This window comes from Oncorhynchus tshawytscha, unplaced genomic scaffold (assembly GCF_018296145.1).
Source record: "Oncorhynchus tshawytscha isolate Ot180627B unplaced genomic scaffold, Otsh_v2.0 Un_contig_3401_pilon_pilon, whole genome shotgun sequence".
NCBI lineage: Eukaryota > Metazoa > Chordata > Actinopteri > Salmoniformes > Salmonidae > Oncorhynchus > Oncorhynchus tshawytscha.
This window is the reverse complement of record NW_024609627.1, coordinates 176795-195505: the sequence shown is the minus strand read 5'-3', so window position 1 is coordinate 195505 and position 18711 is coordinate 176795. Positions and strand designations below refer to the sequence as shown.

The following is an 18711-nucleotide window of genomic DNA, read 5'->3' as shown; positions in this document are numbered from 1 at the left end:
CAATTTAGTTAACCCTAACCCTTTTCCTAACCTAATTCTCCTAACCTGCTACGTTAATTCTCCATGGAGCATATCTCATTCACAGCCTATCATCTAGCCTTTCAACATCTCACCCTTACTGGTTTCCACATCATCAACTCCTATCCAGTACTCCAATAGTATTGACCTGGCACTCTAATGCAGTTTCACCTCTATGCTCAATATGGGGACATGGTGTGTTAACTTTTCCTCTGTCTGACTGTGGACAGTTTGTCTGGTGGGCAAGTCTCAAATTGAGCTGTGAGGTCACTGATGCCGGCTGCGACCCAGACGTGTTCGTGTGGCCCAGCAGCAAAGCAGCCAAGTGTCCTGGGTTCTGCCGCCAGTGTTGCGTCCTCCAGTGAAGTGTGAATAAGAGCAGGAAGGTGTGCTCCCACGGTCTCCAGTGTTGCGTCCTCCAGTGAAGTGTGAATAAGAGCAGGAAGGTGTGCTCCCGGTCGCCAGTGTCTCCTCCAGTGAAGTGTGAATAAGAGCAGGAAGGTGTGCTCTCTGCCCATCAGGCTGCGGTGGCTCAAACCGTCCTGGCATTCCTCCGCCTGTGAGTTCCAGTGAAGTGTGAATAAGAGCAGGAAGGTGTGCGTTTTAATAGGCTCTCTGCCCATCAGGCTGCGGTGGCTCAAACCGCACCTGGCGCTGAAGAGAATAGGCCACGTGTTAGCGGTCATGATGCTAGGCATGATGCTAGGCTAAGGGAGTGGACCGGGCGGCCCGGTTGTTTTCTCCCCATTCCAGATGCACAAAGTGCAGCTCAAAAAGGGATTCGTGGAGGAATTTGTTTACTTGCAGCGGAGGCTACAAATAACTGCAGGGTTTCTGAAGGGTGAATAAGGACTTCCCCTCCAGGCAGCTGTACAACACAAACAGAGCCAGAGGGGAATTACTGGACTCTTATTAAAGCACACCACTAAACATGTTCCAGCAGGTCCACATGGATTACATTACCCAATGGACACTTTTCCCCCATCAGGGCTTCCTGCTGCAGCTCCATCATTTTTGGGCCATTTGTCTGACTTTAAACTAAAGAGCTTTGGAGCATTCTGAGGACATGTTGGTTTCTGTGCTGCTCCCAGCCTGTTTGTGCGTGCGTGTGTGTGTATATATGTGTGTGTGGGTGGTGTGGTGAGGCTCCTGTGTGAGCAAAATTATACATTTCCTGTATAATGCATAAATAAAGATCTATTCCATGTTATTAGACTGAATGAAATATGGCTCTGAGGTGTACTTGATCAAAGAAATGTCTTGAGGTTGGCTCATGGTGGTTGTTATCCCAGATTGGTTGACCCACATGCCCACGCCCACCAGTCTTTTCCAACATGGACATATAACCTTGTGTCACCTGCATGGATTTGTTCTCATCCCCTTTCTCTTCTCTCTCTGCAGGCATTTGGGAATGCAAAAACTGCCCACAACAACAACTCAAGTCGCTTTGGCAAGTTCATCCAAGTGAATTACCAGGAGAGTGGCACTGTCCGAGGGTGAGAAAGACCCATTCAGATATTACATTTCAAGTCATTGTTGACCTTGTTTTACCTGCAGCTCCTACATCCTAGTTGACTGGCTATGTCCCCTGGCTCCTCCTCTATATTCATCTATATTCAGGCACCAATGACGTGGACGTTGATTAATCAAATAAATGAGGAAAGACAAATTTAATAAATAAAGACAAATTTTGGTTGAATACATTCAGTTGCGCAACTGACTAGGTGTCCCTGTCTATTCTATGTCCCCTGCTGACATATCTATAGTCCTACCAGTCTATAGTCTCTCAGTCCTACATCTATACTCATCCTTGTTATAGTTCTACATAGCCTCCATAGTGAATTTGGTGGCAGCTCAGAGTGCATTGTCCAATGCCAATATCTGATCAATTTGGTCCGGGACCCCCCCCAATGTTGTGACTGACGCCAGGTCTGTGCTGTTTGTTCCAGAGCCTATGTGGAGAAGTACCTTCTGGAGAAATCAAGACTGGTCTACCAGGAACACAATGAACGGTAAGCATTCACACTTAATCATCCTACTGCCACACACACAATCATCATCATACACTACTGGACTGTAGTATCATATTACTGCAGAACAAGGACATAGCGTTGTGTTTAAATAGAATCAGACATGGATCATTTCCCTAATTGTTTCGTAGACTGAGTACATGTTGTGGTTTAGGAACACATACACAGTAAACCACATTGGGTAAACAAATACACAATGAATGACTAGTTGGAGAATCATTTATTTTCACCACAGTGTTAAAAAAGTGAAGATCTCTGAATTCGCAGTGTCTATAGAGACAATTTGATAAGCTAGAATCCAGAAATCCTTCCACTGAGGTTTGTCTCTGCTGAGAGAACTTCAACTCCATGTGAATAACAACTCAATCCCTTTTATATAGAATGATGTGGGAATGATTGCGCCACATGAAATTGAGTGTCTCTAGAACCACACACACACACACACACACACACACACTCAAAACAGAGGGTGAACTCAATCATGATTGGATCCCACTGCTGCCACCAATGCGTTTAGACGTTGACACTTTTGTCGAGGAATCCAATTGTCCATTCGTGCTAGAAAGTCCTTTTCCTACAGTAGGTGTGAGTTTGTTGGTCACAGCAGGGTCAGTGACAGAAATGTGGTGCCAAATTGGTCCTGACACAAGTGTGGACCTGGACTGGAGCCTCCTGCAGTTCATGTTCCAATAGTGTATTATTATTATTATTATTATTTACCTTAACTAGGCAAGTCAGTTAAGAACAAATTCTTATTTACAATGACGGCCTACACCGGCCAAACCCGGACGACGCTGGACCAATTGTGCGCCACACTATGGGACTCCCAATCATGGCTGGATGTGATACAGCCTGGAATCAAACCAGGAACTGTAGTGACACCTCTTGCACTAAGATGCAGTGCCTAAGACCGCTGTGTCACCCGGGAGCAAAGTAGCTGTCTCACAATTCACCATATCCTGAAAACTCTTAACAAATATGGACTTTTTCACTGTAATTCTGTGGTCCTACACAGTTTATGATTGTGTCCTAAAGGAAGTTAACGCCAAGTATCAAGTACAGTTTGACATCAACAAGTGTTCAACAGAATCAGTTTAGATGATGGTGTATTACCCAGCCAAGCTCAGGCTGTGTGAAGTATTTCTCAGCAGCCCTAAGTGGGGTTGACACTAATGTGCTGTGCAGAATGGATGGTGTTGCGAAGGTTAACCTCACTCTGGGGGGGGCTAAAATGGGCCCCCTGTGGGTCGGGGGGGCTCTTATTGAGATAGATTTCTGACTCCAGGCTCCCACTACAGCTGCAGCACGGTTCTGCCCTCTGACCTCTACGCTACACACTCAGTATTGTACAACTAACACACAATTCAGTCCCATTCAAAATCCTATTTTCCTTAACACTTAACCCTAACCCTAGCTCCGAACACTAATTCTAACCTTAACCCTAAACCCCCTAGAAATAGCATTTGACCTTGTGGGGACTAGCAAAATGTCCCCACATTTTTGTTAGTTTACTATTCTTGCAGGGACTTGTGGTCCCCACAAGAATAGTTAAACACGTCCATACACACACACTCACACTCAATGAGACAACTTTGTTCCTATTGGACAATCCCGTGTTTGTTTGTTCATAAAAAACAATGTAAAGTGGTGTTAATGTTTTCTGACCTGCTTGCCTTTCAGGAACTACCATGTGTTTTACTACCTGCTGGCAGGAGCAAGTGAGGAGGAGAGGAGCACCTTTCACCTCAAAAAGCCTGAAGAATATCATTACCTCAACCAGGTGAGAGATCCAGTAGGACTTCAACACTGTAGCCAAGTGTAGCCCCTTCTCACGCACTGCTGATTGGACGAGATGTATCTGACTGAGTCTGTCTGTCTGTCTGTCTGTGCATGACACATGGTTGTCTCTGGGGTTTGTCTCTGTGTCTGTACCAAAAGGTTTATGTATATTGTCTTTCTGACTGACTAGTTGTTTCTGGGTTTTGTGTGTGTGTGTGTGTGTCGTCTGTGTGAATCACGCCTGTTCCCAGAGGCCCACAGTGGATGTCGACCAGACCTATTTCTCTCCCTCTTACTCTCTCTCTCCGCAAACAGGAAGCAGAGGAAACATTACATTGTTGGTGCCTTTCAGCAGCTCCTATAGTCTCTCTCACACACAGAGGCTTTAACAGAGCCTCATCCCTCAGCCCACCAGAGAGAGAGACAAGGCACTGGGCCCTCTCATTACCATGACACAGCCTTGTGGCTCAGTTAATCTGCTGGCTTTTGGCGCGTGGATGTTTGTTGGTCTGTGGAGTCTATCTATGTACATGTGGGTTTGCATATCTACATGTGGATTTATTTGTGTGTGTGTGTGTGGGGGGGACCTGAGCACGACAGGGTCACTCTCCGTGTCTGTCACACACACACTCCCTATGACTGTCAATATGCTCTCACAACACTCTGCCATCTCTGTTATCTCCGCTCCTCCAATCCCAAGGGGATCCAACCCAGTCTAACCAATCACAAAAGAACACACATACTTATAAACATGCAGACGGAAAAGCTGACTGCCTGGTCTACCCCTCTGTGTCTACCCCTCTGTCATGCCAAGCTGACAAACCCATTACAAGCTGATACACATGCAGATTATATATATATATACATACATATGTATATACACACACATACACACACACACACCACACAAAAACCCATTACAAGCTGATACACACAAACCCATTACAAGCTGACACACACACACACACACACACCACACACAAACCCATTACAAGCTGATACACACAAACCCATTACAAGCTGACACACACACACACACACCACACACAAACCCATTACAAGCTGATACACACACACCCATTACAAGCTGACGCACACACACACACCACACACAAACCCATTACAAGCGGGGTGCAAAGTGTGTAATGTTGATGTTGTTCAAAACTTGTGGCACCTCTGCCAGCTCCAGAGATGTTCATATCATAACATAGAGATCCAGACCCCCCCCCCACTCTGACAACCTGACGCCCATTCTGAGAAGGGTGTGAATTCCTTCCATTTCTCTGGTGTGTGGTCACTCTCTCTCTCTCTCTTTTCCAAAGTGTATATTGTAACCCAGTCACTCAGAACAGCTTACAGTATTTCACAACTTCACATTCTAAGGGGTTCAGACAGTCTGTTTACAGGCCAAATAAGCCATTTTCAAACTGAGCCATTTCTTCTCATAGCTATAGCATCTCTATCCATATGTTTTGCCCTTATTCATCATAATGCAGTCACCACACATTAGAATAATCCTATGGCTAATATCAGTGGTTCTATTAGCTTAGCATACTGTATGTATGGTGTCAGAATGAAAACATATTTCATCCCCATCGGTTTCTCACCATGTGTTCTATGTCCCGTGCTTCTGTCTGTGTGTTTTTGTGTGCATTGAGAGAGTGTGTGTGTGCATTGAGAGTGTGTGTGTGTGTGTGGGCATTGAGTGTGTGTTTGTGTGCATTGAGAGTGTTTGTGTGTGTGTGGGCATTGAGTGTGTGTTTGTGTGCATTGAGAGTGTGTGTGTGTGTGTGTGCATTGAGAGTGTGTGTGTATATGTGTGCATTGAGAGTGTGTGTGTGTGTAGGATGGGCCCCAACTCGACGTCTAAATATGACTCCATTCCCTCTACTAACTGCATGTCCCTTCCAGTCCCATGTGTGTGTGTGGTGTATGGAATGCTGCGCTGCCTAACCCTAACCCCATCTACTCTACCTTTTTAACCCTCTCCAGATGACAAAGAAAGTCCTGAGACTGCACTGGGAGAATTACTATGAGAGCGAAGCGGTCAGTATACATCTCTCTGGGCGAGACTGTGTTGAGTGTTCACCAATCACCTGTAGGAGTTTTGATTATCAAAACTAATAATCACTGGCTTCTCCCTCACAACTACATTGTCCTCACAAGTGCGTGTGCCCCTGTCACATTCTGTGCACTACCACACGCCTTTCTCCTTGCTTTTCCCTTTTGTTGTTGTTCTTCCTGGTTTGGGGTGTGTCCACTTCCTCAGTTGTGTGTTGCCTGTCCCAGTCTCTGTTCCTTCGATCTCTGTTCTGATCTTCTGGTTGGCTTATTTGGTTGTTGACTAGATTGATTAGATGGAAACATCGTCTAGTTTGTCTTATTTGGTCGTTGACTAGATGGAAACATCGTCTTGTTTGGATTATTTGGTAGTTGACTTGATTGATTAGATGGAAACATTCTGATTGGCTTATTTGGTCGTTGACTAGATGGAAGGATAGACTGTAAACCAGTCCTGGAGAGATATGCAGGCTTTCGTTCTAGACCAGCTCTAACACACCTGACTCAGCAAGACGTGGTTCAGATGGAAGACCATGATTAGTTCATGATTTAAAACAGGTGTCTTAGTGCTGGGCTGGACAGTCAGTATCTCCTGTACCAGGAGTTAGAAACCCCTTATCTACTGTACTCACTAGAGGTCAACCGATTAATTAAGGCCGATTTCAAGTTTTCATAACAATCGGAAATCTGTATTTTATTTTTTTATTTTATACCTTTATTTAACTAGGCAAGTCAGTTAAGAACACACTCTTATTTTCAATGACTGCCTAGGAACGGTGGGTTAACTGCCTTGTTCAGGGGCAGAACGACAAATGTTCACCTTGTCAGCTAGGGGATCCAATCTTGCAACCTTACAGTTAACTAGTCCAACGCAATAACGACCTGCCTCTCTCTCGTTGCACTCCACAAGGAGACTGCCTGTTACGCAAATGCAGTAAGCCAAGGTAAGTTGCTAGCTAGCATTAAACTTATCTTATAAAAAACAATCAATCATAATCACAAGTTAACTAGACATGGTTGATGATATTACTAGATATTATCTAGCGTGTCCTGCGTTGCATATAATCTGACTGAGCATACAAGTATCTGACTGAGCGGTGGTAGGCAGAAGCAGGCGCATAAACATTAATTCAAACAGCACTTTTGGGCGTTTTGCAGCTCTTCGTTGTGCGTCAAGCATTGCTCTGTTTATGACTTCAAGCCTATCAACTCCCGAGATGAGGCTGGTGTAACCGAAGTGAAATGACTAGCTAGTAAGCACGCGCTAATAGCGTTTCAAACGTCACTCGCTCTGAGCCTTGGGGTGGTTGTTCCCCTTGCTCTGCATGGGTAACGCTGCTTCGATGGTGGCTGTTGTCGTTGTGTTGCTGGTTCGAGCCCAGGGAGGAGCGAGGAGAGGGACGGAAGCTATACTGTTACACTGGCAATACTAAAGTGCCTATAAGAACATCCAATAGTCAAAGGTTAATGAAATACAAATGGTATAGAGGGAAATAGTCCTATAATAACTACAACCTAAAACTTCTTACCTGGGAATATTGAAGACTCATGTTAAAAGGAACCACCAGCTTTCATATGTTCTGAGCAAGGAACTGAAACGTTAGCTTTCTAACATAGCACATATTGCACTTTTACTTTCTTCTCCAACACTTTGTTTTTGCATTATTTAAACCAAATTGAACATGTTTCATTATTTATTGGAGGCTAAATTAATTATATTAAGTTAAAATAAGTGTTCATTCAGTATTGTTGTAATTGTCATTATTACAAATAAATGTAAAAAATATATTTAAAAAACAATTGTCCGATTTAATCGGTATCGGCTTTTTTGGTCCTCCAATCGGCATCAGCGTTGAAAAATCATATTCGGTCGACCTCTAGTACCCACCTTAGCGAGGACGCTACTAGTACAGTATGCCTACCACACACACACCAGTACCCTGGGTCACCACTCACTCAGCCATGAACCAGTGTTAATATTAATACAGGGAACCTGGAGTATCCTGGTCAGAATCTGCCAACAAACACTTTGGGCAGATTGAATGAGAGCATGGCGATAAGCAGCCGTCCAAACATTCCCCTGTTTGCTCCGGTACTTGTTGACATAGCCTCACAGTAGCTGACCCGTGACACCCCCCCGTGTTTGTGTGTGTGTCACAGGCGGCCTGTGGCACCTTAATTAGGGAGGACGGACTCATGGTAATGGCTGGAATGGAATAAATGGAATGTTATCGAACACATCAAACACCTGGTTTCCATTTATTCCAGACATTGAGCCTGTACTCCCCTCAGCAGCCTCCTATTCTGTGTGTGTGTGTGTGTGTGTGTCGTGCATCCAGGCAGCAAGCTCACATGGACAGTCGATTGTTCAGAGCTTTCCTGCTCTTGACCACCATAGGATTGATGACTTGTGAACTTTTGACCCTAATCAGAAGGCAGTGGAACATGGAGGGGGAGCTCTATTCAAATGATCGTGTCTGTCTGTGTGGCCTGCTACTTGGGCACAGACAGTCACTGACTCTCAACCAGACACACACACACTGAGACTCTCAACCACAAGGGAGGATCAAGGTCACCTTCTGTGGGGCTATGTCAACAAGTTTCCATTTTGAGCCAACAAGCCTCTCATGTTAGCATAAATGGATAAATAGTCATCCTGAGCAGGCGATGACGATACAGCCTGGCTACAGGTGTCTGAGTTGGGGTGTGCTGATACAGCCTGGCTACAGGTGTCTGAGTTGGGGTGTGCTGATACAGCCTGGCTACAGGTGTCTGAGTTGGGGTGTGCTGATACAGCCTGGCTACAGGTGTCTGGGTTGGGGTGTGCAGCCTGGCTATACAGCCTGGCTACAGGTGTCTGGGTTGGGGTGTGCTGATACAGCCTGGCTACAGGTGTCTGGGTTGGGGTGTGCTGATACAGCCTGGCTACAGGTGTCTGGGTTGGGGTGTGCTGATACAGCCTGGCTACAGGTGTCTGGGTTGGGGTGTGCTGATACAGCCTGGCTACAGGTGTCTGGGTTGGGGTGTGCTGATACAGCCTGGCTACAGGTGTCTGAGTTGGGGTGTGCTGATACAGCCTGGCTACAGGTGTCTGGGTTGGGGTGTGCTGATACAGCCTGGCTACAGGTGTCTGGGTTGGGGTGTGCTGATACAGCCTGGCTACAGGTGTCTGGGTTGGGGTGTGCTGATACAGCCTGGCTTGGGTGTGCTGACAGGTGTCTGGTGTTGGGTTGGGGTGTGCTGATACAGCCTGGCTACAGGTGTCTGGGTTGGGGTGTGCTGATACAGCCTGGCTACAGGTGTCTGGGTTGGTGGTGTGCTGATACAGCCTGGCTAGAGATGTCTGAGTTTGGGTGTGCTGATACAGCCTGGCTACAGGTGTCTGGGTTGGGGTGTGCTGATACAGCCTGGCTAGAGATGTCTGAGTTGGGGTGTGCTGATACAGCCTGGCTAGAGATGTCTGAGTTGGGGTGTGCTGATTGATGTAGTGATGGGTGTTCTGGTTGTCTGTGAATGGCATGCTCACCATATGCATATTCAATAGCCTTGAATCAGTGTAGTGCTTCACCAATCATCTCATCGATCACAGTACATGCCAAGACATTTCCCCCAATGTCTCCAGGTATGTGTTTGTGGTTTTGTGTTGATGTGCTGCACATCTGCAACAAGGGGACAGGCAAGGCTACTACTTTGTTCCAGGAAAATGGCTCTGGGGGATGTTGAACACGGAATTATTATCTCCTGTCTTGTCATTAAAGAAAGGGAAGTCAAATCATGTACAAGATACCACTGAAAGAATTGGCACTCTTGCAGTATTGGAATATTACGGCTCTATATACATAGTAGTACATTATGATCATTGTCTAATGATAGTTCTATTGTATTAGCATTGTAATATACTGTGTATCAAAGACTCTGTCGTTCGTTGTTTTTCTACCCTTCACTGACATTGTGGAATTCTAGAGGAGTGTGAGCTATGCAATGCATGAAGTGTCTGTATAACAGACTTGCCAATCTGGAAATATACCTTTCATTTCCCCCTGTAGTGTGTGTGTGTGTGTGAGCAACAGCTGTGTGGTGTGTTTTGTATTCCTCTGGAGAGGTTGCCATTTCCTTACCAGCTGATCTCTATCCACACATTCTGCCCTCCTGGTGTTGTAAGCAGTCATACCATCTGATTCACACTCTCATCCACCAAGGGTCACCTCAAAGCCAAAGTTCTTCAGACGTTTTCACACCTCAACGTACTCTAACTGTATGTTCCATGATGAGTCCAAAAAGACCATCTGTTGTGTGCAGTAGATCCCACTATAACTCAAGCCCTGATGACAGGGAAGGATCGGCACCATCTCATGTAATCATTTCAGTTGCTGCTTATCTTTCTCATTTCACTATGACCTTAAAGCAGGGGTGGTCAACTCCAGTCCTCCAGGGCCTGATTGGTGTCGCTCTTTTCTCCATCCATAACAAATACAGCTGGTCAAGCAAATCTCATTCTAAACTGAAGATCGTGATTTGGTGATTATTGGAGTCAGGTGTGTTAGCTGGGACTGGGGCAAAACTGTGCAGCCAATCAGGCCCCCAAGGACTGGAACTGCCTACCGCTGCCTTAAAGGGATATTTGGGGATTTTGGCAATGAGGCTCTTTATCTATACTGAACTAAATATAAACGCAACATGCAACAATTTCAAAGATTTGACTGAGTTAGAGTTAATATAAGGAAATCGGTCAATTTAAATAATTTCATTAGGCCCTAATCTACAGATTTCACATGACTGGGAATACAGATATGCATCTGTTGGTCACAGATACCTTAAAGTTAGTGGCGTGGACCAGAAAACCAGTCAGTATCTGGTGTGACCACCATTTGCCTCATGCAGCGTGACACAACTCCTTCACATAGAGTTGATCAGGCTGTTGGTTGTGGCCTGTGGAATGTTGTCCCAATCCTCTTCAATGGCCGTGCGAAGTTGCTGGATATTGGCGGGACTTGGAACACGCTGTTGTACACTCGACAATGGGCCTCAGGATCTCGTCAAGGTATCTGTCTTTTCAAATTGCAATCGAAAATATGCAATTGTGTTTGTTGTCCGTAGCTCATGCCTGCCCATACCATAACCCCACCGCCACCATGGGGTACTCTGTTCACAGCGTTGGCGTCAGCAAAACACTTACACGTGGTCTGTGGTTGTGAGGCCGATTGGCCATACAAATTCTCGAAAACAACGTTTGAGGCGGCTTATGGTAGAGAAATTAACGTTAAAGTCTCTGGCAACCGCTCTGGTGGGACTTTCCTGCAGTCAGCATGCAAATTGTATGCTTGTGGATACCATTTACATTTTTTTTGCTAGCATGCTAGCGGAACTTGTTGCTAGCATTGCACTATCGCTAGATTGTCATTACTGTCCTTTGCATGTAATCATGGAGTTGGATGCCCTAGTTGATGTAACTCTGGGACTGAAGCCAGGTGAATTAAACCTGTTAAAGAGAACATGCTGCCTACAGTGCTACACACCACAGGTGTGTGTGTGTGTGTGTGTACCTCATTAGAAGCCTCATGGGTATCCAGGTACAATGAGGTATACAAAACGCTCCTCTTCCATATTGTTTTCTCTCCACAGCCTTTCCCCTGCAGACCCTGTAAAGGCACTTTCCCCTGCAGAACCTGTAAAGGCACTTTCCCCTGCAGAACCTGTAAAGGCACTTTCCCCTGCAGACCCTGTAAAGGCACTTTCCCCTGCAGACCCTGTAAATGTGGTCATAAATTGCTACTCCTCTTATTGCCTTTGCCAGCATGCCAAATTTCCCCTGAAAGTTTAGCAGAAAAAGACAGCTGAATTTTCCACTGCATGAGCAGAACATGCATATGCTGTCGTTCACCAGCCCTTTAAAATCTGACCAGAAATGCATCTCTGTCTCCAGGTTCGTGAGACCGAACTTCCTTATGACATGCTCTTATAAGTCACTCAGCTTGTCTCTGTGTCATGCTACTGATTTGTCTTAGGAGAAGCCTGTCACTAAAAGTCATCTTCACTTCTTGGGTGGACATTTTCTCTTATGTTAGGGTACAGTATGTAGTGTTGGTGATGGCACAGTACTGGCTAGTACAGCACCTACTGTATCCGCTCAGCTGAGCACACTGGGCTGACTTACTGTTTGTCAGTCGCACTGATTTTGTGCTACAGTTGCAGTGTTGTTTGAGCCAAAATGGCTACCATGTGGTAGGCCATTATGTGGTAAAGCCTAAATGGGTGCCATATGGACACTGATAACACCTGGTCTCCTGTCATTGGCCCATGCAGGACTGCTTTACAGTGGAAGGGGAGGACCTGAAGCATGACTTTGAGAGACTGCAGCTAGCCATGGAGATGGTGGGATTCCTGCCTGCCACGCGCAAACAGTGAGTACACACACACACACACACACACACACACACACACACACACACACACACACACTAAATCTCACTGCTCGTACGCACACTGACACATACACTGAAATTACAAACACAGGAAAGGAATCATAGTCACAGGTAAATTACCACGATACGCTGTCCAAAAGCTCGAGCCAGGTTTCTGAAACGAGCCAGGTTTCTGTGTTGAAACGAGCCAGGTTTCTGTGTTGAAACGAGCCAGGTTTCTGTGTTGAAACGAGCCAGGTTTCTGTGTTGAAACGAGCCAGGTTTCTGTGTTGAAACGAGCCAGGTTTCTGTGTTGAAACGAGCCAGGTTTCTGTGTTGAAATGAGACAGGTTTCTGTGGTGACACGAGCCTTGTTTCTGTCCCACAGGATATTTTCTCTGTTGTCGGCCATTCTTCACCTGGGGAACATCCGCTACAAGAGGAAGACCTACCGAGATGACTCCATTGACATCTGCAATCCAGAAGTCCTACCTACTGTCTCAGAACTGTTAGAGGTAAGCCTGTTACTGTCTCAGAACTGTTAGAGGTAAGCCTGTTACTGTCTCAGAACTGTTAGAGGTAAGCCTGTTACTGTTGAAATGATTCCTTATTATGTTTACATTTGACATGTTAGTCATTTAGCATATGCTCTTATCCAGATCCACTTACAGTTAACTTCTCTGGGATATGTGGGACGGTAGCGTCCCACCTCGCCAACAGCCAGTGAAATTATAGGGCGCCAAATTCAAAACAACAGAAATCTCATAATTAAAATTCCTCAAACATACAAGTATTATACACCATTTTAAAGATCAACTTCTCGTTAATCGAGCCACAGTGTCTGATTTCAAAAAGGCTTTACGGCGAAAGCACACCGTGCGATTATGTTAGGTCAGAGCCTAGCCACAGAAAAACATACAGCCATTTTCCAAAGAAGGAGAGGTGTCACTAAAGACAGAAATAGCATTAAAATTAATCACTAACCTTTGATCTTCACCGGATGGCACTCCCAGGACTCCATGTTAGACAATAAATATGTGTTTTGTTCGATAAAGATCATCTTTATGTCCAAAAACCTCATTTGAAATTGATGCGTTATGTTCAGAAATGCATTGTCTCAGACAAACATCCGGTGAAAGTGCAGAGAGCCACATCAAATTACAGAAATACAACATCAAAACATTGATGAAAGATACAAGTGTTAAACACACAATTAACAATAAACTTCTCCTTAATGCAACCGCTGTGTCAGATTTCAAAAAAGTTTTACGGTAAAAGCACACCATGCAATTATGTTAGGTCAGCGCCTAGCCACAGAAAAACATACAGCCATTTTCCAACCAAGGAGAGGTGTCACAAAACTCAGAAATAGCATTATAAATATTCACTTAGCTTTGATGATCTTCATCGCAATGCACTCCCAGGAATCCCAGTTCCACAATAAATGTTTGTTTTGTTCGATAAAGTCCATCATTTATGTCCTAATACCTCCTTTTTGTTTGCGCGTTTAGTTCACAAATCCAAATTCACAAGGCGCAGGCACTTAGTTCAGACGAAAAGTCAAAACAGTTCCATTACAGTTCGTAGAAACATGTCAAACAATGTATATAATCAATCTTTGGGATGTTTTTATCATAAATCTTCAATTATATTCCAACCGGACAATTCCTTTGTCCTTAGAAATGAAAAGGAACGTAGCTCGCTCTCACGGTTGTGCGCGTGACTAAACTAATGGCTTTCTGCCAGACCCCTGGTTCAAACAGCTCTTATTTGCTCCCCCTTCATAGTAGAAGCCTGAAACAAGGTTCTAAAGACTGTTGACATCTTGTGGAAGCCTTAGGAAGTGCAATATGGCTCCATAGACACTGTATATTGGATAGGCAATCAATTGAAAAACTACAAACCTCAGATTTCCCACTTCCTGGTTGGATTTTGTCTCAGGTTCTTGCCTGCCATATGAGTTCTGTTATACTCAGACATTATTCAAACAGTTTTAGAAACTTCAGAGTGTTTTCTATCCAAATCTACTAAGTATATGCATATTCTAGCTTTTGGCCCTGAGTAGCAGGTAGTTTACTCTGGGCACCTTATTCATCCAAGCTAGTCAATACTGTCCCCCAGTCCCAAAGAAGTTAATGCATTCATGTTAAGATGGCTAGGTAAGACAACTACGTATCACAGCCATAGTCCATTTCTTCTCAATAAAGGAGCTATCAACCAAGTCGGTGCTAGTAAGAAAATACACCTGTGAGTTAAAGTTCAAGAAAGGCAAGGCTTTTTAAAATTGTATTTTTAATTTTCTTGTTTTATAATGGATACAACAGATGTTGATTGAATGAGACCTACATAGTGTGGAAATCTATTCTTCAAATGTGTTCCCATCCACACAAGCACTTTGTTTCTCAGAGTCGGGATGTTTTCAGATGCTTTTGCAGTGACATACTGTACTGTGCGCAAGGCTTTTCAGTACCAAGCCACTCGGTGGAAAATGCAATTCCTCGGTCAGGAATTTGGTTTGCATGCAGCGTATAATTACATCATTTCTAATTCTGTCATCCGTCTACAAATATTCTGTAGGCACAACACTATTTCTCTCTCTCTGCCTCAGTTTATGAATGATCGTTTTTCCAGTGAACATGTGCTGTGAAGGGACAGAAGTCAGGACTTATAAGGGCAGATGTATTTTCAGAATACTGATCCAACCATCGTTGAGGTTTGCAGGAAAGCAACAGGAGCAGCTAGTGGCTAAGGAACATGGCTTGTGCTCATGTGAAAGAACATATGTTCCCCAAATGGGTTGGGTCAGAGTCTGTCAAGCATTTTACAGATAAATGGAAATTCATTTTAAAATAATGTTAAAATAATAGATAAATGAGATGTGTAATGATTTATACAGCTTACTTGTGATTTAAAATATGAGATGGTTTGTAATCAGTATTTAAGTACATTCAGATAAAGTGTTGCTGTGATTCCTCCACTAGGGTTGCACAATTCCTGGAACTTTCGGTAAATTCCCTGGCTTTCCCGATATCCCGTTTTGTAAGATTCCCAGGAATGAGGAGGAAATAAAGCAGGAAATCTGGACTCCTACAACCAGGTTTTCTGTTAAACCAGGGAATTTATTGAACGTTCCAGGAATTTTGCAACCAGAGTTGGGACATAGTCTACATCCAAGAGAAGTGCACTGTGCTGGGACAGAGCCTACACTCTGCCTCTTCTCCCCTCTAGTTCCAGGATGTTAATTGGATAGTGCAGGCCGCTGGCCCTCTTAAATAACTAGGAATAAGTCTTTCTCGTGAGCGTGAGTGCCCGTCCCTCTAAACATAGCAGGGACATATCCACCCTCATTACCTAAACATTCGGCTGAATGAAAGCTGTTGTAGGGCTTGGTGTTTGTGTACAGAAGAAGAATGGGCTTTGTGTTTCTGAAACAGAAATAGCTTTCAACTGTGAAATGAATTGTGGTCTCTTTTCTGTACAGGTCAAGGAGGAGATGCTATTTGAAGCCCTGACGACGAGGAAGACCATGACAGTGGGAGAGAGGCTGATCGTGCCCTACAAACTGGCTGAGGTGAGACCAAGTCAACAGCACAAACCTGAAACTCATCCCAAACATTCTCAACCCTTAGTGCAACGAAGAGGCACAGTCAAATACTCCACCTTACCTCAAGATGTACCATTCCTCAACCCAATCCCAAAGTATTCTTGAAAATTTGACCATCAAGACATATTGCATTATTCTGCATTGGTAAATGCTAAGGTATAGTAGGTACCCTGCCTATCTAAATAACGGTATAGGGGAAACACTGTGTCCCAGTCCCAGGGCAGGCTGTGAAGGAGCTGGAGTCAGAGCTGGTCTGTTTGTCAGTCTCTGTCGTCTGTCTGTCTGGTTGGGTGTGGATAGTTGAGGGATCAGATTGATGTCTACAGTGGGGTAGGCCATGGCGGATGTCAGGGCCGTTAAAAGGGGTCTGCTCTGCAGGGCCAGCGGAACTCACAGCTACACACACACACACACACACACACACGCGCGCACATGCACTCATATACCACATCTATCATTTTGACCTTGGAAACACTGAGTGGGAAGTGGCTGTGTGTAGAGCTGTTAGTTCCACTGGCCCTACCGAGCAGACCCCCTTTAATGGGAGTGTGCTTGTAACCATGCAAACACCTAGATATGGTTTTAAGTTCACTAAAAAAGTGTCCTTGAAATGTGCATCCGCATTGCAAGTCAGCCTTACACCAAGCTACTGAAAAAAGTCCCTTTTGAGAAAGACTGCCACAGCTCTCAATCCAGTGGCACAAGTTCCTTTTCCTCAACACTAGTCCACAAAGGCTGCAGCATCAGAGAGCTGCTTAGTTTGTTTACAGAAACCAGAGAGGGATTCTCTGAAAACAAACGCACTACGGCCATGTAATGCAGACAAGACTCAGCTGAAAGACTGACCAACAAGCTCACAAAGTGGAAATCAAAGGCCTATTCTTTTAAGTGTAATTCTAAAGTATAATTATTCTTTTTAGTATAATTGCATATTATTTTTTGTTATTTACACCTACAGTATGTCCACATGTTGGATGGGTATTTTATCTAAATCTTTTCCACAAAGTCGATCCTTTTCTACCTCCCCAACTAGCATGTGGCTATGCCATATCACAGCATACAACACACTTTCTCACTACACAAAACTTTTATAATCCACGAGACCGCTACTTTATCAACCATATAATGCAAAACACAGCTACGCCCTCGTTCCAGCTGTTTAAGAGCCATTTTATATGAACAAACACTGCTGATTGTTCTGGCAGCTCTTTGGGTGGTCCTTTCTGTAAACATTGTTGTAACAGTTGCAACAGTGAACTTTTACTCATTCGCCCTGTAGTCTCAACTGGTATTTTACTACTTGAAAACTCAAGTACCATGGATTTGTTTTCTCTCTAATCGTGACTCACCACCTGGATTCTGTCTTATGGAGGAACATTTGAAATTGTGTTTTTTTACAGAGCTACAAAGTGGTATATCATAAACTGTATTTGAGCAACAATGGGAAAGTAATTCTGCTTTGAAAGTTGATGGTCTTTTGTTGCAGAGCATTGTTCACACCCTCTTAAGCTTTTGCCCCACCATCTCATTTTGCTCTCAGAGCGCATACTTGACGCTCTGGCCGATAATTTGTTTACCTATGGATAACATGAAAACAGCCTAACCAGCTCTACTGGAAACAATTTCATTACGCTTTTTTGCAGACTGACACCGGCCATATTCAACGGGTGTTGTACACACGTCAAGTAACATTAGCTAACGAGTCAGCCAGCTAACGTTAGCTAGTTAAACCACAATGAACAGTGCCAACAATGCCACAGTGCGGGGAGCTAACCAACCAGCTAGCGAACATTAGGCTCTAACTAGAAAAGCGGCTCTGGGATACGGATAATAACGTCAGCTAGGGAGCCAGCCAGACAGCTAACAGTAGCTTGAAATTAAACCACTTTCTGTCAAAATTAGAAATGTGTAATATCTGAAAATGTAGCTAGCTATTTTACCTGTATACATCCTCATGCGTGATGGACGCGTCTCCCTGTCAGGAATGCCATGCCACGGTTGCCCTTAGTTTGAAGATGTAATCCGGAGGTGTTTTCTCCATCTCTTTATCTGTCATACTCTAATTACATTGATTTCAAAACTTGATCCTCCCGGAGGTGGAGAGCAACACATATGCAGCTCCACTACACAATACATTTTTTTAAAGCCTCGTTCAACAGGATTACCAACACAGACTGACGAGCTCAAATAGACAGAAGCCTTCTATATGGCAGACCAATCCGAACTCATCTCTCGGCATTTCCAGCCCACTTATTATCTTAGCCAATCATTTGTGGTTTAACTTCTGTGGTTTAACCAACAAGGCTCATAATTTAACAATTGCATTTACAGATGGCATACAAGTTTGTTATTAAGGCACATGAAAGCTCACATTTTTGACAAGGCATTCTGCCCAAAAATGCATTTTGAAAAAAAATGTTTACGTTCAGCGGCTCTCCTGTGAAGTCATGACTTGCGAGATATGCCTCGTTTCCTGGATCAGGTCTTATCCATTTTGTTATTGAGATATTTAAAAGACTGATGCTCACCGGAATGTTCTGAATCCAACTTCTTTTAAATAATGAAAAGGCCTCTCACTTTTGAAGACTCTTGCTAGCAATATAAATAGCATTTTGTATGATCTTTGGGAGTTGCTAGGCAGATCTTTTTGTAGTCGCTAAAAATAAAGTAGTAAATGATGTAAAAGACTGTCATTTCAACTTTTGCTGGACCGTTGTATAATGGCATGTTTTGAGCAAAAGTAGACATCTGAAGCTCTGCAGGCACTTATACTGGAAATGTACTATACTAACTTCCCACACAATTCAGTCACATTTTT

At 44.1% G+C, this 18711-nt stretch overlaps 1 protein-coding gene across 10 annotated transcripts in view; it reads left to right on the top strand.

Annotated features, from left to right (window-relative positions):
• myo9aa (myosin IXAa) overlaps nucleotides 1-18711 on the top strand; it is a 152055-nt gene that overhangs the window by 57174 nt on the left and 76170 nt on the right. For 9 of the 10 annotated variants that reach the window (XM_042316442.1, XM_042316447.1, XM_042316448.1 and 6 more), the window contains exons 2-8: nucleotides 1420-1514; nucleotides 1968-2030; nucleotides 3729-3828; nucleotides 5820-5873; nucleotides 12192-12289; nucleotides 12678-12804; nucleotides 15771-15860. In XM_042316442.1, coding sequence (XP_042172376.1) covers nucleotides 1420-1514; nucleotides 1968-2030; nucleotides 3729-3828; nucleotides 5820-5873; nucleotides 12192-12289; nucleotides 12678-12804; nucleotides 15771-15860 — 627 coding nt within the window. The remainder of the gene's footprint in view (nucleotides 1-1419; nucleotides 1515-1967; nucleotides 2031-3728; nucleotides 3829-5819; nucleotides 5874-12191; nucleotides 12290-12677; nucleotides 12805-15770; nucleotides 15861-18711) is intronic. The other variant, XM_042316443.1, reaches the window with a different exon arrangement.